This window comes from Chiloscyllium plagiosum, chromosome 22 (assembly GCF_004010195.1).
Source record: "Chiloscyllium plagiosum isolate BGI_BamShark_2017 chromosome 22, ASM401019v2, whole genome shotgun sequence".
NCBI lineage: Eukaryota > Metazoa > Chordata > Chondrichthyes > Orectolobiformes > Hemiscylliidae > Chiloscyllium > Chiloscyllium plagiosum.
In genome coordinates, this window is record NC_057731.1 from 13853211 (window position 1) to 13878533 (window position 25323).

The 25323-nt window shown below is 40.0% G+C and overlaps 1 protein-coding gene across 1 annotated transcript in view; it reads right to left on the reverse strand.

Annotated features, from left to right (window-relative positions):
* LOC122561381 (kinesin-like protein KIF20B) overlaps window positions 1–25323 on the reverse strand; it is a 93562-nt gene that overhangs the window by 20363 nt on the left and 47876 nt on the right. Inside the window, exons 20-28 of the mRNA XM_043713145.1 lie at window positions 24057–24153; window positions 23051–23173; window positions 18461–18598; window positions 18066–18162; window positions 17180–17305; window positions 16547–16698; window positions 13670–13825; window positions 8460–8636; window positions 7323–7520 (exon numbers count right to left, since the gene is read on the reverse strand). Coding sequence (XP_043569080.1) covers window positions 7323–7520; window positions 8460–8636; window positions 13670–13825; window positions 16547–16698; window positions 17180–17305; window positions 18066–18162; window positions 18461–18598; window positions 23051–23173; window positions 24057–24153 — 1264 coding nt within the window. The remainder of the gene's footprint in view (window positions 1–7322; window positions 7521–8459; window positions 8637–13669; window positions 13826–16546; window positions 16699–17179; window positions 17306–18065; window positions 18163–18460; window positions 18599–23050; window positions 23174–24056; window positions 24154–25323) is intronic.

Sequence of the window (25323 nt, forward strand, 5' to 3'; positions counted from 1 at the left end):
GTATTGAGACACAGTAAAAAGTGTCTATGATAGCCATTTGCTTCATTACCATTTTAACCAAACAGTTAAAACGTTTAACCCCAGCTATCCTGATCTACTTTCTTTCTATTTGAAAATCCCAAGATCTCACTTTTCATGGACTCTTCCCAACGGCACGGTGGCACAGTGGTTAGCACTGCTGCCTCACAGCGCCAGAGACCCGGGTTCAATTCCCGCCTCAGGCGACTCTATGTGGAGTTTGCACATTCTCCCAGTGGGTTTCCTCCGGGTGCTCCGGTTTCCTCCCACAATCCAAAAAATATGCAGGTTAGGTGAATTGGCCAAGTTAAACTGCCCGTAGTGTTAGGTGAAGGGGTAAATGTAGGGGAATGGGTCTGGGTGGGTTGCGCTTCGGCAGGTCGGTGTGGATTTGTTGGGCCGAAGGGCCTGTTTCCACACTAAGTAATCTAATCTAATCTAAAAACATCATAAGCTCTAGATATCGCTTGGTCTATGGCAAATATTAAAAATAAGATTTGCCAGAATACGAAGGCTGATTAGTCAAATTACATAAATCAGTAGGGCAAAAGGGGACATGAAATAGCTTTGGCAAATAGGGTTAAGGAGAATCCAAAGGGTTTCTATAAATATATAGAAGGACAAAGGGTAACTTAGGAGAGAATAGCGCCCCTCAAAGATCAGCAAGGCAGCCTACGTGTGGAGCCGCAGCAGATGGGGAAGATACTACCCAAGTATTCTGCATCAGTGTTTACAGTGAAGAAGGACATGTAAGATATAGAATGTGGGGAAATAGATGGTGACATCTTGAAAAATGTCCATATTACAGAGGTGGTGGTGCTGAATGTCTTTAAATGCATAAAAGTGGATAAATCCACAGGACCTGATCAGGTGTACCTTAGAACTCTGTGGGAAGCTAGGGAAGTGATTGCTGGGCCCTTTACTGAGATTTTTGTATCATTGATAGTCACAGGTGAGGTAACGGAAAACTGGATAACGTGGTGCCACTATTTAAGAAAAGTGTTAAAGAAAAGCCAGGGAACTATTGACGGGTGAGCCTGACATAGGTGGTGGGCAAGTTGTTGGAGGGAATCCTGAGGGATAGAATGTACATGTACTTGGAAAAGCAAGAACTTATTAGGCATAGTTAGCATGGCTTTGTGATGGGAAATCATGTCTCACAAACTTGATTGAGTTTTTGGAAGAAGTAACAAAGAGGATTGATGAGGGCAGAGTGGTAGGCATGATCCATATAGACTTCAGTAAGACATTCAAGAACGTTCCTCATGAGAGACTGGTTAGCAATGTCATATCTAATGGAATACAGGGAAAACTAGACATTTGGATACAGAACTGGCTCAAAGGTAGAAGACAGAGGGTGGTGGTAGAGGATTGGAGGCCTGTGACCAGTGGTGTGCCACAAGGGTCGGTGCTGGGTCCACTGCTTTTCGTCATTTATATAAATGATTTGGATGTAAGCACAAGAGGTATAGTTAATAAGTTTGCAGATGACACCAAAATTGGAGATGTAATGGACAGCGAAGAAGGTTACCTCAGAGTACAATGGGATCTTGATCAGATGGGCCAACACACTGAGGAGTGGCAGATGGAGTTTAATTTAGATAAATGCAAAGTGCGACATTTTGGAAAAATAAATCTGATAGGACTTATGGTAAGATCCTGGGGAGTGTTGCTGAACAAAGAGACCTTGGAGTGCAGATTCATAGTTCCTTGAAAGTAAAATCGCAGGTAGATAGGATAGTGAAGGTAGCATTTGGTATGCTTTCCTTTATTGATCTAATGTATTGAGTACAGGAGTTGGGAGATCATGTTGCAGCTGTATCGGACATTGGTTAGGCCACTGTTTGAATATTGCATACAATTCTCGTCTCCTTCCTATCGGGAAAATGTTGTGAAACTTTAAAGGGTTCAGAAAAGATGTACAAGGATGTTGCCAGGATTGGAGGATTTCAGCTATTGGGAGATGCTGAATAAGCTGGGGGTGTTTCCCCTGGAGCTTTGGAAGTTTATAAAAGCACGAGGGGCATGGATAGGGTAAATAGGCAAGGCTTTTTCCCTGGGGTGGGGGAAGTCTCGAATTAGTCGGCAAAGGTTTAGGGCGAGTGGGGAAAAATATAAAAGGGACCTAAGGGGCCACTTTTTCATGAAGAGGATGGTGTGTGTGTGGAATGGGCTGCCAGAAGAAGTGGTGGAGGCTGGTACAATTGCAACATTTAAAAGGCATTTGAATGGGCATATGAATATGAAGGGTTTAGAGGGGTATGGGCCAAGTGCTGGCAAGTGGGACTAGATTAGGTTAGGACATCTGGTCGGCTTGGACGAGTTGGAGCGAAGGGTCTGTTTCCGTGCTGTACCTTTTCTACGACTATAAACTGGAATTGTAGTTCCTTAAGTTTATAAGTACAGAAATGATTTAATGTAGTGCTTTACAATAAAAAAGATTGGCTAGGCACAAGCTAATTTATTTGGTTGAGTAATCAACTACAATTTTGAACTTAGAGCTAGGTTATTTTTAAAATCAGTGAAATCAGGAAACTCTTAGAGAACAGTGGAATTCTAAAATTATTTTTGTCAAAAAGGCAGTGAATAGTTAATCAAAATTTGCAAGAAAGAGATTGAAAACATTTGAACAAGTAAAATTTGGGGTATAAAAATATAGAGTAATGACAGAAAATTAAATGCAAACTATAACTGTTTCCGTAGGAAAGGAAATGAGATGTAACAGCTGGGCTCTTTGCTCCTAAACAATGGGCGAGGCAGGGTGAGAAAGAAGTCAGGTGAGGTTTCTACTTTGATGCATATGGACTTCAGACAAGAGGAGGCTTACACTGGAATAAGCTGTCCTTTGATTAGATTAGATTACTTACAGTGTGGAAACAGGCCCTTCAGCCCAACAAGTCCACACCGACCCGCCGAAGCGCAACCCACCCATACCCCTACATTTACCCCTTACCTAACACTGCGGGCAATTTAGCATGGCCAATTCACCTGACCTGCACATCTTTGGACCGTGGGAGGAAACCGGAGCACCCGGAGGAAACCCACGCAGACACGGGGAGAACGTGCAAACTCCACACAGTCAGTCGCCTGAGGCGGGAATTGAACCCAGGTCTCCGGCGCTGTGAGGCAGCAGTGCTAACCACTGTGCCACCGTGCCGTCCTTTGTTGTTGTATAACCTGGCCCACTTTATTGCCTGTATTCACATAGCATTTAACATAGTACATTCCTCAGTAGTAATCAGCACCATCAAGGAGGGGGGAAAAAAAAAGTTTTTTTAAAAATCAAACATATGTCACAGCAAATTAGAATTGTATTTACTTGTTGAATGAGCAAGGTTGATACTTCTTTAAATATGTCCAATCTTGTTATGGTTGTGTTCCACTTCTTTGTGGTTTAACTAGACTTTGTATGACATTATTTGACTAATGGAATCTTTATACTCTTTTGCAATTAATTGGTCATATTTGACGTACTGAACTAAATAAAAGGTACACCATCTTCAAATAACATGGTTTACTCAGGGTTTAATGTTCAGTTAGGAATAAAAGCAGATGGATATCTTTGCATATTTAAAATTCATTGTTACTAAAAGTAGACTTGAGCCAATATGTGCCTCTATTTAAATAGAACACAAGTTATGGATAATCAATGATTCGAAGTAATGAGTTATAGTTCAAATATTAATTTCCTTAGAATTAAAATTCTACCTATATTATTGCTTTTTTCAAGCAACACAGTTTTGTACCTTACAAGTGCCAGCTGCTGAGTATTTCTTTTTGGAATGGCTTTTCCAGCAGCCTGACAGCATACTCTTGAAGGGTAATTGTAAAATTGGGGGGGGGGAATAAAAACAGTATTTAAGTTTAATAATCAAAACTATGGAACTGATGATTACCTCATCCAAAATCAGATGTAATATCTAAAATACAAGTTTATGCTTTTTGAGAGGATCTCAACTAACACTGCAATGTTTAATATTTTCACAGTGCCAATATTTTATTAACTTCAAAACTACCATGCCTTAAACAAACTAAATCATCACTTCAACAAGGTGAGGTACACTATCCCAGCAAATATATGGATAAATACAGCTTTGGGAGATGTGAGCATGACTAGTTGTTATTTGCTAACTAGAACCATGGTTCCTTGAGGTCAGCCTAACGTGGATACACACCACACATATGCAAATCAAGTGAACAAGTAGGAACCAGGGTAGTTTTGAACTGGCTCAATGGCAGGAGTTTCTTGGGATAACTTGGGAGAAACAGCAGAAATTAATCCAAATGAAGAAGAAACATATTAAAAGGGGAGGATGAGGAAACCATGGCTGATGAGGGATGTCAGGGACAGCATAAAAGGAACATAAAGGCGTACAATGTAAAGATTAGTGGGGAGCCAGAAGGCTGGGAAGCCTTTAAAAACAGCTGAGGAGAAAGTGAGGTCTGCAGATGCTGGAGATCAGAGCTGAAAATGTGTTGCTGGAAAAGCGCAGCAGGTCAGGCAGCATCCAGGGAACAGGAGAATCGACGTTTCGGGCATAAGCCCTTCTTCAGGAAGCTGAGCCTAACAACAGCTGAGCCTAACAAAATAAAAAGGGGGGAAGAAGATGAATTATAAGAGTAAGTTAGTTAGTAATATTAAAGATGACTGCAAGAGTTTTTAAAAAATATACCTAAAAGGTAGAGTGAGGCAAGAATTGACATTGGACTGCTGGATCATTAGGTTACAGAAGTAATAATAAAGAATAAAGAAATTACAGAGGAAAGAATAGGTACTTCACACTAGTTTTGAAGTGGAAGACTCCAGCAGCATACTAGAACTTCAAGAGAATCGGGGGTACAGGTGAGTGCCTTTACTATGATGATGCTGGGAAGCTGAACTGTCTGAAGACAGATAAGTCATCCAGACGAGATGGGTTACACCTCAGAGAAATAAAGGCACTGGTGATGATCTTTCAGGAACCACTAGTCAAGGAGGATCCCAGAGGATTAGAAATTGGATAATGTAACACCCCTATTCAAGAAAGGAGGCAGGCAGAAGACAGATAAGTACAGACTACTTCTCCTGGCCTCAGTAGCTGGTAAGATTTGAGAATCCATTGAAGAGGAGATTGAGGAGTACTTTGAAGGGCATAGTAAAATAGGGCTAAGTAGGAGTTTCATGAAGGGGAGGTCACGACCGACAAATCTGTTTGAATTCTTTGAGGAGTTAACAGGCAAGTTAAACAAAGGACACCCAGTGGACATGACCTATTTGGATTTTCAAATGGCCTTTGACAAGATGCTGCACAGGAGCCTGCTCAAAGAAAATAACAGCCCATGGTGTTAGGGACAAGCTACTCGCATGCTTAGAGGATTGGCTGACTGGCAGAAGACACAGCAGGGATAAAAGAGATCTTTTTCTGGATGGCAGCCAGTGACCAGTAGAATTCCACAGGGGTCAGTGTGGAATTATTCATTAATTATTCATATTATTCATTAATGATGTGGATAAAGGAACAGAGGGCATTGTTGTTAGGTGGAGGGAGAAGTAGTGTTGAGAAAGCAGGAAGGTTGCAGAAGGCTTGGTGAGTGGGCAAAGAAGTGGCTGATGGAATATAATTGGGAAAGTGAGAAGTTATTCACTTTGGTAGGAAGAAAAGAGACGTAGACTATTTTCGAAACAGGTAAAGGATTCAGATCTCTGAAACGAAGCAACTTAGTTCAAGATAGTAGTGAGGTTAACTTGCAGGCTCAGTTAGCATTCATTTCAAGAGGACTAGAATACAAGAGCAGATATGTACTGCTGAGGCTGTATAATTTTTTAGATTAGATATTCTACAGTGTGGAAACAGGCCCTTCGGCCCAGCAAGTCCACACCAACCCTCCAAAGAATAACCCACCCAGACACATTTCCCTCTGACTAAATGCACTATGGCCAATTCACCTGACCTGCACATCTTTGAACTATGGGAGGAAGCCGGAGCACCCGGAGGAAATCCAGGCAGACACGGGGAGAATGTGCAAACTCCACACAGACAGTTGCCCGAGGCTGGAATCGAATCTGGGACATTAGTGCTGTGAGGCAGCAGTGCTAACCACTGAGCCACCGTGCTCTGGTCAAACTGCATTTAAAATATTGTGAGCAGTTTTGGGTCCTGCATCTATGGAAGATTTGCTGGCATTGGAGGGGTTCTAGAGGAGGTTTACAAGAAATGATTCCAAATATGGAGTACTTGTCGTATGAGGAGTTGAGGACTCTGGGTCTGTACTCGCTGGAATTTAAAAAGGGTGAGGAGGGCGAGAGTGATGGTTAGGGTTGAAACTTACAGAATACAAAAAGGCCTGAATAGAGTGAACGTTGAGAAGACTTTCGCACAAGGAGAGACTAGGATCCGAAGACACGACCTCAGAGTGAATTGCTGACCATTGAGATAATAAGGAATTTCTTCAGCCAGACGGTAGTTAATCTGTGGAACTCATGGCTTCACAATCCTCTGTGGCAAAGTCATTGAGTGTATTCAAGACAGAGATAGACAAGTTCTTGGTAAGAGGGTCAAGGGTTTTGGGGACAAGACAGGAAAATGGGGTTGAGAAGCATGATTGAATATCAGAGCAGACTCAATGGGCAAATTGACCTAATTTGTTCCTTTTTCTTATGGTCTTAAGGGTATTCAACCAGGACTTCTGCTTCATCAATTGGCTCCACTTCTCATACAACGCCACTGAAGCATGTATAGCCTTGGTAGAAAGATTATAAGCTATTATTTTAGGACATAGGTTTTGTATTAATATAGTACCATCCATAATCCCAAAGTCGTAACACTCTTGACAGCCAGTTTGTATGCAGTTAATGTCCCACAACAGTAATGTCTTGATGACCAGATAAATCTGTAGGTATTGGCAGAGTGATAATATTGGCCAGGGTACCAGATTTAACTCCCCACTTCTTCAAAGCTCGTGCTATCAAATACTTCCTAAGCCAAAGCTGAGTTTGACATCTCATCCATGTAACAGTACATCTGTAATGTAGTGGAGCATGAGCTGAGTTTGTGTGCTTGAACCAACACTTCCTAAACAGGGGTATTATGTACATGGAAGTAAGCAATCTTTTTCCTGAAGAAGGGCTTATGCCCGAAACGTCGATTCTCCTGCTCCTTGGATGCTCCCTGACCTGCTGCGCTTTTCCAGCAACACATTTTTCAGCTCTGATCTCCAGCAACTGCAGTCCTCACTTTCTCCTAGCAATTTTTTTAAAAACTGCTTTCAATCAAATTGAAAGCATTGTAGAAATGAAAGATAGGTATTTTATACAAATTCATTACCTCTTCCAGGGCAGAACTTTTTCTTTTTCTGGTAGATTTGGGTACTTTCATTGTGATCAAATTGCCACTTGATTCTTTCACTGAAATTTTGTTTGGTTGAAGAGGTGTGAACTGAATCTCCAACTGGGGCTTTGGAAACCGACTTGTTTTTTCTCCATTTTCTGTCGAGACTTCTGAAGAATCTAGGACAGTTTCCAACTGGATGATGAACAGACAGAAAACATTTTAGGATAAAAAAAAATCAGTAAAGTCAGATGAATCAGATGATTCTAATACAAATAGTTTAAAATAAGCAGTGGGTCCAAAACAAATCTAAGACAAAAAGTCAAATGGAACAATGTCAATGTAAAATAAAACAATTAAATTCAAATTCTAAATGGGAATTCAGCCCCATAGCAATGAAAGTTTCACTTTGAAATAACTCCGGAGAGATTGCAATCCTGTCACCAAGTCACCCTTCATTTACACGTGGACAGTCATTGACAATGATCCAGCTTCCTCAGAACCAGCTTTCAGAATCAACTGAGTTGCAGACACTTCTCTTTTTTTAAATCCAAGTGCAAATAAATTTATTAACATTTCACCACCAAGAAATAAAACATCTATGTGGCCAAGGAACCTGTGACAAGCAGAGCTCCGTAGGGGTCAAATATCAGGAAGCTCTGGCTGACAGATTGGACTGGATTAACAAGCCCAATCAGGGAACGCCAATTCTATGATGATCACTCAGCTGACCATGTTAAAATCACTGTACACCTCTTATGGTTTTTAACTAACCCAATATTCATTGTGTTGCAAATTTCATATTGATTGGGTATGCATACCCAGAAATAAGCCCATTTGATCTAACACTCCCAGAATTAAAAAAAAAACACCCTGTCCCACCCAATAAACTTGTGACTATTACTTTTATTTTTATTACTGAAGAAGGGCTTATGCCCGAAACGTCGATTCTCCTGTTCCCTGGATGCTGCCTGACCTGCTGCGCTTTTCCAGCAACACATTTTCAGCTCTGATCTCCAGCATCTGCAGACCTCACTTTCTCCACTATTACTTTTATGAATGAGCACTTGTCTAAGTCAGCCAGGAGCATGTGTACACAAAGTTCATGCACAAAAAAAAGACTTCTGTCCTCACCTCTTCTAGGTTCTCTCTTGAGGAAGCCTTGAGTCTTTCTATTTCTTCATCTTTTTGTTTACTACTGGTTATAAGATCTCCAAGCTTCACTTCCAGCTCCTTTACCAAGCTGTCCCTCTCTTTTCGCCATTTCTGTAGATCCTGATCCTTCTCGATGATCTCAGATGCAAGTCTCTCCTTAAAAAAAATTCAAGAATACTTGTCAAAGCATTTGAGTACACAATTTATACTGATATAAGGAACATTTGTCCTTAGTATTCCCAGCAAACTAGTAGTCACTAAAGTGTCAGCAAAAGCTGACAACCAATTTGCCAAGACCGCCACCAACAGCAAATGAGATTAACTCTCAATAATTTGTAAAAATTGAAGAGTAACTATTGACTTGGTCATTAATAGAAATTATTTTAAAAATTTTATTATAGAATTCTTTACATTCACCTGACAAGAGAGAGATAAATCTTCAGCTTGGCATTTTACCAGAGCAGCACTCTTATTTCTCAATACTGTCTCCGAACAATCAACCCAAATTATGGTTGCATGATAGGATACCTGAACCGACTCGACTGCATCAATCCATCATAGAGAAACTTCTATTAGTCTACAGGAAAAGCAATTTAAGTGCAATATAACTTGCTGTTCATTTCCAAAGGATGGATGCCACTTACAGGTTAAAATTAAAAGATCTGGGGATCCAAGATGGCAGCAACCCAGCAAGTCTGAGTCTATAGCGCTCCGCCCAAGACTTGGGCAAAGTGGGTCACCCGCTTCCACCACACTTACCAAATAATTTAAAATAGTTTTTACTTAATGTAATTAGTTGCTCAGTACTAAATTTAGACAGTCTAGTCTCCTGTAAAAATGACTTGGGGGAAAGGAGCCCCTCCCCAGCTGCAGCAGAGGCGTCCACAGCCGCCCCGGGGGACTTGCCTATGGAGGCGTGCCTCGCAGAAATAATCTCCAAACTTGACGCGAAGATCGATGCCTTCATCGAAGAGTCCCAGAGCCGATGGAATTCACTGTCGGCCACGCTACAAAAGCATGGCCAAGACATTGAGGAAATCGAGCGTCGAGTTGGAGAGGCGGAGCTAAAGGCCGCAACCTCCAAGACCATAGCAGAATCGGACTCTCGAACAGCGAGTCTGGACCTCAGAGAATCACATCAACGACCTCGATTCTCAAGGTCGTCGAAAAAATATTCATTTGCTGGGCCTTCCCGAACGGGAAGAAGGCAGCCAGCTTACAGTGTTCCTCGAGCAGTGGCTTCCACAGCTGTTAAATCTGGAGGCTGGATCAGGCCAGGTAATGGTGGAATGGGCCTACCGGGTTGCAGTGCACGGGCCTGGCTCAAACCAGCACCCCCGCCCGGTCCTGTTCCGGCTGCAGAGCTACAAGGAGAGGCAGATGCTCTTGGAAGCCTCCAGAAATCTTGGGAAAGATCCCCAAGCCATGATTTATAAAGGATCCAAGATTATGTTATTTCAGGACTCTTCCCCAGCTTTGGTCCGAAAGAGGAAGGCGTTTGATGAAGCAAAGAAGCACTCAGCACTCCTTGCGCTACCCAGCTACGCTGCAGCCATGAAGGGTCTGTGTATAACTTCAGATCACCAGATAAGGCCAAGGAACTTTTGGACTCTCTTAGATAAATTGTAAGAGTTAATTGATGTTGTCATCCTAACAAGGGCCTTTATTTAATTGAGAGGGCGAACCTGACTGGTCTGGGGCCCCTTAGGAGTAGAATCCCGCACGAATACGGGTTTTGTTATGATCTGATGTTAACACATTCTGAGCATGTATATCACTACTCAATTTCTGTGTTATCCATCTTTTTTCTCTCTTGAATAATGTAAGAGATTTAATCATACACTCTGGTTAGCTGTGGGTTAGATGAATAGTTAATTGAGTTTTGTTTTTTTTCTCTCGGTATTTCTTCTTTTCTGTTTGATAGATTTTGGTTATTTATTTATTTAAGATTTTATTGTATATCAATTGGTTTTTTTTTAGTTTTCTTTTGTAAACATGTTAAATTTTCAATAAAAATATCTATAAAAAAAGAAAATTAAAAGACCTGAAGTGATTCTTGGAAAAGGGGCTTTCCCCAGCATCATAGTTTGAGAAGAAATAAGTTAATCTATTGTCAGGAAGAAGCCACTGGCCTTGGTTCAGTGTACAAACAGACCACTTTTGTTAGATGATGCTAAACCTGGCTAAGCTGTTATCAGCAGTTTTAAAAAAAAGGGAACAATTTGATCCGGCCATGTGAAAAGGCAGAAGTGAGCATATAAGCATTAATTTGACAAACAGAAATATAAAACAAATTAAGATTCTTGAAAAATTATGTAATTGCTTACCAAGATCCTAGACTTAATTCAAATTGGACATGCAAAGTCCATGATTTTGTTGAATATTGAAAGGTAGAAGTGGATCTAAAAATTTGGAATACATTAATTGTAGGGAAAATGATGATGCAGTTGTAATGTACTGGCCAATAATCCAGAGCTCAAGGCTAATATTCCAGGGACACATATTGAAATTCCACCAAATTAGATGGCAAAATTTAAATTCAAAAGCTATGCAAAACAATCCACTACAAAGTCTAAACTAAGGAATGAAACCAAAACAAGACTAACTGGCATATGCCTGGGCATCAAATGACAACTGTAACCACAACCCTGTTAATCCTGCAAGTACTCCTTCCCAAAATCTGGTGGCTTGTGCCAAAAATAGCAGAGTTGCCCCAAGTAGAAGTCAAACAACAGCCTGACAGTCATACACTAATAATATCTTAAAGAAAACCTCGTCACCGGGCATGTTCTGTCCCACTAGTAGAACAGATATAAAGATGTTTGCAGTATCTGGACAATTCCTGACTGTGTAACAGTCTTCAACATTGACTTCAAACCACAAGGCATCTCATGGCAACAAGTCAAACAAACAAGGAAACAGTCTGTTGTTTAAAATCAGAGCTCAGAGCTGTTCCATGCTGAAGCACCAAGGGTTACAAGGGTAACAGAAAATACTCTGGGTGATGGATGTCAATGGCTATCAAGAATGGGTTGGTTGCATCTTACAGTTGAGAAAATATCCAGAGACCAGGTGATAACTTTGTGCAGCCTTCTTGAACAGCCTCTGAGAAGCTTCATTTTTCAATCTGAAAATCTGCTGCTGGAACTTGCAACTGTAAAAATATCAGAAGCACTGCAGTCAGACAGAAACCTTATTGTTGAGGAAATATGCAGACGGCAGACAATAGTTCTATGCAACCTGTTTAGCATCCTCTGAACAACCTACTTTTTCAATTTGAAAATCAAACCAAGATCACAGCGTCCTAGAGGGCATAGACTGTGTCTTCAGCAGATGGCGAGATAACCAACAAAATTTATCTGACAGGTACGTCTATTGACTATTGCACTGGTGGCCAATGCACATAGTAATAGTGGGGACAAATACCTTCAAAATGTTGTGGTGGCACTAACACCATGTTAAAATGGGTCAGACTGTAGGGCATTCACGAGACATTATGGGTCATCAGCAACAGAATTATATTTAATCACAGTCTGTAGTCTCATGGTTTGGCATAACCCCCATTCTACTTTTACCATTAATCTAGGAGATTAACCTTGGTTCAAGGAAAAGTGTGCAGGGTGGGCATGCCATTAGCAGTATCAGGCATACCTAAAAATCAAAGGTCAATCTGGTGAAGATGCAACACAGAACGACTTGAATACAAAACAGTGGAAGAAGTATGCAATAAATAGGACTAAGCGATCTCCCAACTAACAGATGAGGTTTAACCCTTTACCTGCTACCATGTCCAGTCATGGACAATTCAACAATTAACAGGAAGAGAGAACTCCACGTCATCCTTGATAGGAGAGTTGAGCACATTACCACAAAAAGGTAATGCTTAAATCATTTGCATCTGACTTCAGCCAGAAGTGTTGAGTGGATCTACCCTAGGCTCCCGAGGTCACCTCAGGATCTCAGCTGCTAATCTTCAAACATTACTCCTCATACCCAAAATAAAGGTAAAGACACAGGCTACTAAAAGGCTATGGACAACATCCTAGCAATAGTTCTGAAGTCTTCAAGTGCCAGTACTAGTTATACTGTTCCACTACACTGCAACACTGGCATCTACGGCAATGTGGAAAATATCTCAGGTATATCCAGTTCACATTAAGACAAATACAACTGGGTCAATTACTATGCTAGCTGCATATTCTCAATGAGGAAAAAAAAATGGTGGAAGGGGCTATCAAGCAGCATTTGAGGAGGAATAAGCTGCTTGTTGATGCTTAGTTAAGGTTCCACCAGTGCCATTCGAGTTGATCCAAACGAAAGAGTTAAACTGCAAAGGCAAGGATAGAGTGACTGTCCTTAACCTCAAGGCAGCATTGAACCATTTTAGCATCAAGAAGCCCTAACAAAACTGAAGTTAAAAGGGAATTGCAAGGGGAATTCTCTGCTGTTTGAACTCATACTAGCTCAAAAGGAAAATAGTTGCTATTTCTTGGGGGGTCATTTAACTGAACTCCAGTATATAGCTACAGGGGTTCTGCAGGGAAGTGACTTTGGCCCAAACATCTTTGCTTGCTTCAATGACTTTCCCTCCACCTTGGGGTCAAAAACAGGGATGATCAATGATGAACGTTGTGCATTCTCAAACCTTCAGATACTAAAACCAGCCAGTGTCCAAATGCAGCTCGACCTGGACAACATCCAGACTTGAACAGATTAGAAGAGAGTGACATTTATGCCACAACAGTGCCAAGATTGTATTAGCTCAAGAATGCAGTTCACCTCCACCTGCTCCAGTGTAATTATGGATGGACACATTTCATCAACAAATTAAAGAAAGAACAGAAGTGCCAGGTGGAAAGAAGAAAAATCCACAAAAGTGCATTGAACACAAGAAATTTGAATGGTTTATGATACAACATTCTCTCAATGCACCCCAAAAAACAACTGCATTGTTTAAATTTTGTTTTAAACCATACCTTCGATGTGAAGCTCAAGAGACTTTATTCTTTGAAATAAAAAACTGTGACAAAACTTTTCTCTAACTTTATAAATGCTACTTAAATTTTGTAATAAACTATATTTCTGTGAATAGTGTCATGAATGCAAACTCCAGAATTAACTTCTGTATAAATTTAAAAAATTCATTTGGCAACATCATATAAATTGATTAAAATCTAAGTTTTCCTTACCATTTCTAATTGTAATTTTGAATAATGCTCTCTTTCTTCTGCCCACTTTTTCACCTCCTTGTTGCGCCGATCTTCAGCTTCCTTTGCTTGTTTAATAAGAATCATTTTCTCATCCATCCATTTCTTCCGATTACATTTCTGCTCATCTTCCAATTCCTAAAGAATTTAATCAGTTTCACCAAGTGTCAATTGAATGTTAAAAATGTTTAAAATCAGCTAAACAAGCACAGGATGATTCATGAGCACTGTCACAGTCTCAATACTGGTGTACTTTAAATGTTACTTGAGAGCTTTTTTAAAAAAAAATTAAAGTGAAACAAGCAACAGTATTTTTTAATTCTTCAATGATCTCATGATCACAATAAACAATGGGGAACAAACCTGAAAGAACAATGTTAAGTTATCCATTATACAACACAAATTCTCTTAAACTGATCTTAAAACATGAAATGATCATGTTAGATTTATAGAACAGAAATGTCAGAGATGTTGAAGACATCATACAAAAGATATCAAATGAATGTTAATTAGTTTTCATGATAACCATTAGAATAAAACACTGACTAATCATCAGATCAGATAGGGAATAAAGAGAAACAACTGGAATTCACTTTTATTTCGAGACAATCCTTATAATGGTCTCAATACTCAGGGGCAAAATGAGAACTGCAAATGCTGGAGATCAGTGTCGAAAAGTGTGGTGCTTGTAAAACGCAGCAGGTCAGGCAGCATCAGAGGAACAGGAGAATCAACATTTCAGGCATAACCCTTTATCAGGGGTGAGGGGTGGGCGTTGAGTAAGGGGGTTGAGAGATAAATAGGAGATTGGGGGTGGGGCTGGAGGGAAGGCACTAGGTAGATGCAGGTGTGGGGTGATGGTCATAGGTCAGAGGAGAGAGTGGTGCAGATAGGTGGAAAGGAAGATGGACAGCTAGGACAGGTCAAAAGGGGTGGTGCCAAGTTGGAGAGTTGGATCTGGGATGTGGTGAGGTGCAGAGGGGAGATGAGGAAACCGGTGAAATTGATGTTGATACCATGTGGTTGAAGGGTCCCAAGGCGGGAGATGAGGTGTTCTTCCTCCAGGCATTGGGTGGCTTGGATTTGGCAGTGGAGGCGGCCCAGGACTTGCATGGCCTTGGCAGAGTGGGAGGGGGAGTTGAAGTGGTCAGTGGGTGGGGTTGTTTGGTGCATGTGTCCCAGAGACGTTCCCTGAAACGTTCTGCGAGCTGGCATCCTGTCTCCCCAGTGTAGAAGTGACCAAATCAAGAGCAACGGACACAGTAGATGAGGTGTTTGGACGTGCAGGAAAATCTCTGCCGGATTTGGGACATCAATGCAGATTTCACCAGTTTCCTCATCTCCCCTCTCCCCACTTCATCCCAGATCTAACTAAACAACTCAGCACCGCCCTCTTGAACTGTCCTATTTGTCCATGTTCCTTCCCACCTATCCACTCCACCCTTCCCTCTGACTTAGCACCATCGCCCCTCCACTTTCATCTATCGCCTTCCCAGATAACTTATACATCCAGTCCTACTCTATTTATCTCTCAGCCCCCTTACCCCAGTCCCCACATTCCTGATGAAGGGCTTATGCCCAAAACATCAACTCTCCTGCTCCTCGGACACTGCCTAATCTGCTGTGCTTTTCCTGCGCCACACTTTGCCCTCGAGTAGAGAGCCATCGGCCAACAACCATTACCATGGCATATCTAGTCATGGACCTCATCAGTACTTTGTAACATATTCTTTATAAGGTTCTTGGCTACACTCTTACTATAAAGGTTTCAATTGGTTTGTAAATAATTGTCTGTGTTGAATTACAGTTCAATTTAAAAATTTCACATGTTGAATCCTAAGGAATATTGCTTCAACGTGCATAATGTTACCTCACATACCTATCATATACAAATCTTTCAAATGATTCTTATCATATACAAATCAAAACAATCTTGAAATCCTTTACTCACCAAGGTCAATTTTAAACTTAAGCACTAAAACTCCTCTCGTATTGAAAACAATAAATCAATGTTAAATTTTCCAAAATGCACAGTATTACAATTTATATTACAGATTTCTTCTGAATACTCAAGTTTATGTGAGCTTATTAATGTCAATATTAACTATTTTCTTTATAGATTTCTTTATATGAGCAGTGATTCAGTGGTTAGCACTACTGCCTCAAAAGGGGTGTGTTGTGTGTTTGTACCTGGGGATTGGACGGACATGTTAAATTGCCCATAGTCCAGGGATGTGCAGGCTAGGTGGATTAACCATAAGAAATGCAGACTTAGCCATTGGAAACGTAGACTTACAGGAATAGGGCACATCGGGGGGGATGTGGGTTTGATGCTCTTCAGAGGGGCAGTATGCACTCGAAGGCCAAATGGCCTGCTTCCACATTGTAGGGATTCTATGGCCATGAGTAGAAGGTATGAGGAGTGAGAGGAAATGTGATACAACTAAAATTTTTCATGACTTCAAGATGTCCCTTAGGACTTCGAAATACTTACATGACTATAAAGTGCAGTCACTGTAGAGAAATGCTGGCAGTCAATTTACAACATTAAAAGGTCCCATCAGATACTATTTTAGTTCATGTTATCTTAGAGATAAATAATCATACAAAACACTGGAGAACTCAACCATTCATCTTCAAATAGTGCCATGGAATCAGATATGTCCACCTGAGCAGACAGAGCCTCAAGTATAATATCCCACCCAAAAGGCAGCACCTTCAATAATGCAGTAGGTCTACAGTATTGCAATAAGTTATGAGAGTCAAATCATTTACTCAAGCCTAGAATGAGAATTACCTACAATTTCCACTTCAAGAAATAAATAGTGCTGTCCCTGAGCCAATAATCAGAAAACTTACCACCAACTGTTGCTTTAAATCTTCAATTTCTTTTTGAAATGGTCCAGGTTCTGTTTGGTGAACTCCACTTGCATTTTTCAATGATTGGCTGTGTTCAAGTGTATTACACTTGCTCTCAAATTTTTTGGCATATTTTATCCACTTCTCCAATTCTAAAATGGAATAATAAAGCTTTTTTAAAAACACCAAAATAATCTGTTATTTTGTGCAATTCCTTTATTTGTATACAAAATAAAACTGTCTCATTATAAAAAGCTATTAGAATACACAGTCTTCTCCACAGAATAGCATACAAACACAAATCAACTATTATGGTCTGATGAGATTAAGTTTCTGCCAAATTTTAGAAGAATTTTTTTCTTTAAAGTGCGTCATGGCACTTAATTTCACACAGCAAAAGCAGAACACTCATCATCCTGGCTGGTTTACTGTAGTTAATCTTAGAAGCCCAACTGTTAAGACAGCATGCAACTTGCTCCCCTGTTGGTTACAATCGATGTTTGTTCATCTCAAATTACTAGTTGTGTGGCAATTTAAACATAAAAACATTACACAAACAGATTTTCCACTTTGCATGCTATTTCATGGGCAACAACTGTCGATGTGTAAAATTCCCTAATATAGTGCAATCACCTGCATTCAACTCTTCAATCTCTTTCAACTTGGCCTCAAGAACTTCATCTTGTTCAGCTTGGGTTTGATCTTGCTCAGTTAATGCAGTTTTCATATCTTGAATTATTTGTTCTTTTATCTGAAGTTCTTGACATAAACCAGAACAGACAGTCAACAATTTCATTATAGCAGGATTTGAACTCAAATTTTGGAATAACCAATAATTAGGACAACAAAAAAGTTATTATATAGTGGTGACCAAACCTGAAGGTATCAGAATAAGAACTGAAACATTAAGTGATATAACCCATTCATTAAAAGCTAGAAATTTCCAAACAAATTAGTGAATCACATATTATTTAAAACCATCTAATATTAGTTTCCAGAGAAGTAAATACCTATAATTTATATTTTGAAAATGTAAAGAGAGAAATTTGCCATGTTTTAATAACCTAGTTTATCAACACAAGCTAAAATTTGGATTTACAATAGTAAGCTAAAGAGAAGCATTCACTTATCACAGAAATCGTTGAAGTCTCCTGAACTGACTGGTGTGACTGCTCTGAAATACACTTAAGAGTTGAATGTGTTTGCCAGAAATTGTGTAGAAAGTGACAGATCGATTCCCCAAATTTTCTCCAAGTTTAACACTGTTTAATAATAAAGAGAGTGTTTGAAGTGGAATTTTATGCACATTGTACTCGTGCGAAAAGATAATTATTCTGCATAGTAAGTTGGCCAAGTTGAGTAGAAACAAATGAAGCAAAAAAAAAACAAACTTAATTGCTATTAATGTGCCTTCATTTTTGTCAACAAGCTTTTAAACAACCTAGGCTAAAAACGATACAGCTTAATTTCCTCAGCATCTGAATGACATTTAATTTGGACATCATATTTCTTTAAATACCTTTGGAAGCAGTTTGCAAAAGATGTACAGCTTCTTCTGCTTTGGTATCAGTTAACATGATGCAAGAATCTTGGATTGCTTGATTTTCTTTTAAGCCCTGTATATCAGTAATCATTAAAGTAATGTAGATATCAACAGAAATGCCATTCTGCCAAAAACAACTTAAAGAAAGCAATTAGGTTTAAGAACAAGGATTTCAAATCTGGAAGCAATTGAAAAAAAAGTCAGCAAATTATTATTAAACTACTTCAAGTAATAAGCTGCAAATATGATATCGACTTTGTGATTAAGAGGTAAAAATAATTTGCATGCTAATTTTTGAACACATTCTTTTACACTTAAGCAATTCAATGACACTAGTTGTTTATGTAGGTAATCTCCAGGACCACACTGACCTGTTGTTCTTTCACTTGGTGTAAGCTGTTACTCTCTTCCAAGTTCTTTCCCAATTTTTTTAAAGCAGTCACTTTTTCATCCAAAGAGATGGTTAACATTTCTATCTTCTTTCTGCAGTCTGCTTCATTATGACATGCCTAAAATCCAAAACAACACATAAACATGGTAGTATATTAAAATTTCTTGTATATTTGAAGTATTGCAAAAGGATAGCTGCTAACATCTAATTAACCATAGATTTGCTGCTAAATGTTGTTACCAGGGTGGGTAGGTGGGGAATAAAAATAAAGTTCTGCTCGTAAATATCAGACGAGAAGAGAATGGATATATAATACCAGAACAGACATCTAAAATACAATAAGCATCGGTTTGTGTTATTTTGGGAAAAACTGTCCAAAATGGCAGTGGGGTAGGATGCTTCAGATGGAGCTTATCTGCTCCCTTTTCTTTTTTTTGTATTTTTCCCCACCCCCACCTTCTTCTCTCAGCCACTGACTCAGTGCAGAGGCAGCCTCTCAGTGGCTCAGCGTGGCAGTCTCAGCCCGTTGTGGCCTCAGCATGGACTTCCGGTGTCAAGAAGATTCCTCAAAGTGAAGTCCAACTGTCATTAAGCACTTAAAGACTGTAATGTTTGAACTTTCAGTTTTATTTCTTATTTTCTACTTAAAACTAAGGTGTCAGTGTACTATAGTTGCTGCAATTTAAGATTCTGTACCTAGGTACTTGTACTGAAGATATCGCCTTCTGTGGTGGCATTGTGCACCTTTCACTGTACTTTTGTACTTTTTAACTCCAGTACATGTGACAATAAAAATCACATCAACTATGTACTCTGCAAAGCAAATCATTGTTCTTCATCTCAATGAGAGATTTCACGAGAGGCACAAAGGAATAAATCTTATCAACAGTGAGGAAGCCTTGATGTTCGGATGCAAAGTGGGTGGCATGGCCATATGAAGCTAATGAAAGGGAAATTCAGTCAGACACCTTAAGTGAATAATGCCCAGGTAGTGAAACCTCAATACTTAAGAAGTAGGCACCAGATTTAAAAAGGCTGCAAAAACAAGGAATATAAAAAGAAAGTCTAGACATTACTGGAGGTAGGGCAATGGAGCAGCTACAAGATGACAGACACTGTAGGATTATTGATGTTTTCCTTGGAGTTGCTTCTCCAGGCAGTAAGAGCTTAGGAGGGCAGTCCAGCTTCCAGATGACAACAGGAGGCAGCCAGACAGGCAAACCAAAAGGATTAGTTGGGGTAGCACAGGACTTTAGCAGCTCCAATGTGACCTCCAAGAAAACGTTTGCAACGCTGGAAGAAAATTAATGACCTGATTGGCCTGGTATAGCAAGTGCAAATCACAAAAGTAAAAAGTCACAAAAATTACAAACGAAACTTCAGAAGATATTCTGAAATAGACTATTGTTTTTAAAAAAGAGAGTCAAAATGCCACTGAAATCTGACAGTCTAAGGAAGCATGCCATGACTAGCGGTATGGATTCCAATGAAAGTGGCAGCATAGGAGTCAGGCAGCCTGGCAGCAGGGCAGTTTATTATTCATGACGAGGCATGTGTGGAATACTGAGGTAGTGAGCAAACTAATGGAAAAAGCCATTAAAAGTGAACAACATAAGGGCAGCACAGTGGCCCAGTGGTTAGCTTTGTTGCCTCACAGCGGGTTCGATTCTGCCCTGGGTATGGAGTTTGCATATTCTCCTCATGTCTGTGCAAGTTTTCTCCAGGTGCTCCAGTTTCCTCCCACAGACCAAAGTAGTGCCAGTTAGGTGAATTGGCCTTGCTAATTTGCCCACTGTGTTCAGGGATGTATAGGTTAGGTGCACTAGTCAGGGGAAATGTAGAAGTAATAGGGTTGGGGAATGGATACTTTGAGGGTCAGTGTGGGCTTGTTAAGCCAAATGGTCTGTTTCCACACTGTAAGGATTCTATGAACTTCCATATAACTCACTTGTTCCCATCACTTAAGAGTTGGGAGCTGCAAGGGCAAACAGAAGGAAATGTTGTAATGCATAGTTCCCTTATCACTTCGTCTCAGAGGGACCAAAAAAAAAAACAGCATTCTGTGAAGGCACCTGATAGCTCAGTAAAAAGGAGGAATTATTTGAAGCCAGTATCACATTGCTCTAAGCACATCATCCATGAGGGGAGATGATAATGGCACTAAGCATTTGAATGCATTTCAGAATAACGGCATCACCCATTTGGCAGAGGAAGCGAACCCGAGCAGCTGGCTCAGACAGTAACAGCTGCAGCCACTGCAAGAAGAGAACAGCAAAATACCCTCTTGTGTGCAATGGTAATGTCCCTACTCCTGGACTCAGAGGCCTAGGTTCAATTCCCACCTGCTCCCAGGGTGTGTAATAATATCTCTGATCAGATTGGTTAGAAAATTACATTAAATTTAAAAAAAGAACAACGTTGTTCAGGTTGCCTTTCCTGTCTCTCAACCTGGGCCCACCACAGACACAATGAGCCAAATCTTCATTGTATAACCCTAATTAGTACATCCAGCATTGAAGATGTGCAGGGAAGTGGCAAAGCGCTAGTAACTGGGACAGCATCAGTGTAAGGGTTGTGACAGATCTGTTTTCTGGCAATCAAAGTTTTTCTTGAGGCTGCTTTTCAATTTTGGAGGGTAATTTTTCAATCTCACTGTTACATTTACTAACTTAAAGTTATCTCGAGAATGTGACTTAAAAGTAGTTCTGGGGTTTACATATTAAAGAACCAAACCTGCAATCATTCTAAAAGATGAAAGACTTAACAGCAATCTAGGTTTGGTCAATATATCATTTTAATTGCATGACACTGTGACCTTTTGCTATAAATTCTGTGTCTTATGATCTGTCCCACCAGTTACCTGATGAAAGGAGCAGCGCTCTGAAAGCTTGTACTTCCAAATAAACCTGGACTATAGCCTGGTGTTGTGTGATTTTTAAACTTTGTCCACCCTAGTCCAACCCCACATCACACACAAGAAAAGGCGGCAGCTATCTTCCTGCTTGGTTAGATTATTGCAAGATCACGTATATTGGGTGGCCCTATTGAACATGGCATCCATAACCAGATTGATGTCACAATGGGTCACATATTGGAAATCCCACAGATGCCTCTAGATGTATAAGTTAAGCAATGATGACTTTCACAGTCACCTATGCAATACCCACTAATTCCCAATGGGTCAAATTCTCTATCACAGCAGTCTGACTACCTACCTGAATGGTAGTCTTTGGTGATGCTGATGTACTGACGTCTGCTGAAAACAGCCTCTGACAGTGGGTGGTATACCCCTCACTCAATACAGATTATATTCCCCTCAGGATTCTCCTTACCCTTGCCCCCTTCCTCCCTCATATCCCTCTTTGTGACTAAAAGTCTCATACTCCTCTTCACTAGAGGTTTCAAAACTGCAGTGTGACGATCTACTGTAATGTGCAGTTCACATCTCTAATGATGTCCAATTCCCTTGATTTAGCAATTATAAACATGCACTTCAGAAACTTGTCAACCTGTATGCCCATGATGTATTCACCAAGTAATCACCAATTTCCAGTCACTTATTCACCGCCTCCTTGCTGTCGCTTCTGATGGCTGCTAATAGTCAAGACTGAGTACTTGCCCTTGAAAAATCTAAACACTTCGAGAATAAAAAACATACAAATAGTTCACTCACAGGCTCAGGTGCCAATTCAACAAAGAGGCATTCTCTCTATCAACAGCCTAGCTCAGAACAGTTTTTTTCATTCATTTACAGGATGAGGGCATTACTAGTCAGATCAGCATTTATTGCCCATTCCTATTTTGCCAGAAGGCAGTTAAGAGTCAACCACATTGCTGTGGGTCTGGAGTCCCATTTAGGCCAGACCAGGTAAGGATGGCAGTTTCTTTCCATAAAGGGCTTTTATAAACCAGATGGGTTTTTCTGATAAATCGGCAATGATTTCATGCTCTTCATTAGACTTTAAATTCTAGATTTATATTGAATTCAAATCCTACCATCTGTCATTGCAGGTTTCAAACCCAGGGACCCAGAACATTAGCTGGATTAATAGTCCAGCAATAATAATACTAGGCCTTCACTTCCCCATTAGGTCAAGCTTCCATTCCAATGCATAACTTGGTATTTTTCCACCCAAGTTCCTCACTTGCAACAGAAAAATAGGTTCCAACCGGAGTATTGGAAGGCACAAGAAAGGCTCCACACACACACACACACACGCACGCACGCACGCACGCACACACACACACATACACACACACACACACACACACACACACACACACACACACACACACACACACACACACACACACACACACACACAGTTTTTGAATCAGTAGAAGTCTAGGAACAAATCAGAAAGCCTTCCAGATTAAGTGAGCTATTAAAATTAATGCATTAACAAAGAGGAGGAAAATAGCAGCATAACAGCAATTGAAGACCATTTTAAAATTGGATCACAAATAAAATATTGTAGAACTTTCTAATTGTTAGCAGTCAGGCTATGGATTAATCTCTTGTCCTCATTTAGCCACTCACAGTAGCATTCATTTAACAAGCTGTTAGTACCTTCCTAATCTGCTGGATCATCCGTTCTTTAGCCTCAAGCTCCTGAGTCATTTGATTCTTCATTCTCTCAAGTTCCTGAACTTTGTTTCTCAGAGATCTTTCTTCTTCACGTTTTTTAGAAATCTGAAAATTTGAAAAATAGCAAGTGGATTTTTTCTGAAACTAAAAAAGTGTAAAGTGAGGCAAAGATAAAATTAGAAGCAAAGTTGCTGAAATGTACCTGTTTAGAAGGAATTGAATCAATACACAAATGAGGAAAAATATCTGATGAAGACTAGAACAAAGTATGCTCTATATATCGTGTGAAAAAATGGCTATTGCTAAGAGTCACACAAGTTCTCCTTCTTAAATTTGGAGAAAGTTAACGGAGTGAGAGATTGACCAGGTGGAGAAAGTATTGTACCAGATAATGGCTGGGAATTTAAGGAATTGGAGAATCTTGGGGCCATTTGGTTAGGAATGGAAGTGTAAAGGGATTCAGGAAAACCCCTCAAAATGCATCAGTTCAAATTACTAATGTTACATCTGTCTACTCAAAGGTGACAGGGTTGGCTTTGAAGAAGGAGAGTCTGGGGAATTAATGGAAAAATAAGGGGATGCCAGATGCATTGAACAAATGTGTGAGATCAAATCTAGAGTAGTGTGTATAATATCAGTTGGTGAGTTCCAATGGTAGGACAGTTGTTTTGCAATGCAGAGTGACACCAACATGGGTTCAATTCCCACACTGGGTGAAGTTACCATGAAGGACACTCCTTTGCAAGTTGTCCCCTGGCCTGAGGTGTGGTGATAGTCTTGTTAAACAACTATCAACTAGCCAACCTATTCTGGTTCCCCACTTCTTTTTTGCTCAGCTCCATTAAAGGAGATCTTCTGATTTTAATTACCCATATAATGCATTCAGTAATCTTTTCTTTTCACAAAAACCTAATGTGCACTTGCAGCACTTTCTGTTCACATATCAGTGTTTCCAGCATTTATTTTATTTCAAAACCATAGAACTTACCTCCTTCTCTACCTGTTGCATCTGTTTCTTGGCATCTGCATATTTTTCCTTGAGATCACTGTATTCTTCACTTTTCTTCTGCAGGTCAGCTGTCAAACTTTGATATTTTAAAAAGACCCATCAGAGAGCTTGCTTTTTAGCTTTTGATATAGCAAGCAAAACTTAAAACTTGATAGTTTTAGGAAAAAAAAGGAAAACAAACATCTGGTCGAACACAGTCATTCAATGCTTAACTCAACGCTTTCTTCCTAGTAATGACAAGGGTAGACAGTTTTCCAAGGATCAAAAGAAATTTCAATACTGGCGCATGCATTAAAATGTATAATGCTGATCTAAAGTTTTTCCCACTGACATGAAAATCATTTGTGCATCACTCTACAAGTTGGGAGCTCATAAATTAACGGCAATTCTACATCAAACGCAGTTCACAAAGCATAAAAATGATGTCATGTCCTCACAAAAAGACTGCTTAGTTGGCAGTGAACTGCAGAAGGAATTCTCCACTATTACAAGGGAATATTACAACACTAGATTAGAGTGTTGCTGTAAAAGCACAGCAGGTCAGGCAGCATCCGAAGAGCAGGAAAATTCTAATATCACAACACTGCCAAGTGATATTATTATAGTGGAAATCTGAAATAAATACAGCAAGGACGAGAAAAACTCAGCATATCAGCAGGCAGAGAGAGAAGGTAGTTGTGTTTCCTTTAGTAACAAATCACAAGTAGTACAGAAGTAATTATGAATTTTGATGTGTTTGAAGGTGTGTCAGGGTCCATTTGCAATTCTTCCTAACTATGTTCAGATCTAAAAGTCCAAACGTAGGAATTGCCACATTTGTCTGATAAAAGTTGTTAGAAAAATGTATGATTTGGAGGAGCCATTGTTGAACTGGTGTGGACAAAGTTAAAAATCACACAACACCAGGATATAGTCCAACAGGTTTATTTGGAAGAACTAGATTTCGAAGCGCTGCTTCTTCATCAGGTGGTTGTGAAGCAGGGCCATAAGGCACAGAATTTATAGCAAGAAAGATTGCAGTGATACAATGATACATTGAACAAACCTAGACTGTTAAATCTTTCATCTTGCACACATGCAAACACACTCTCTCACGTGCACTCACACTCACTCTGTCTCTTTCTCCTGCACGCGCGAGCACACAAATTTATGGGGTGAATTTGTATTTTCAGAATTATATTTGAGGATACATTCTATTTTGCTCAAGAAATGCAGAACCTGCAAGCCTTGGAGCATGGTCACCCAA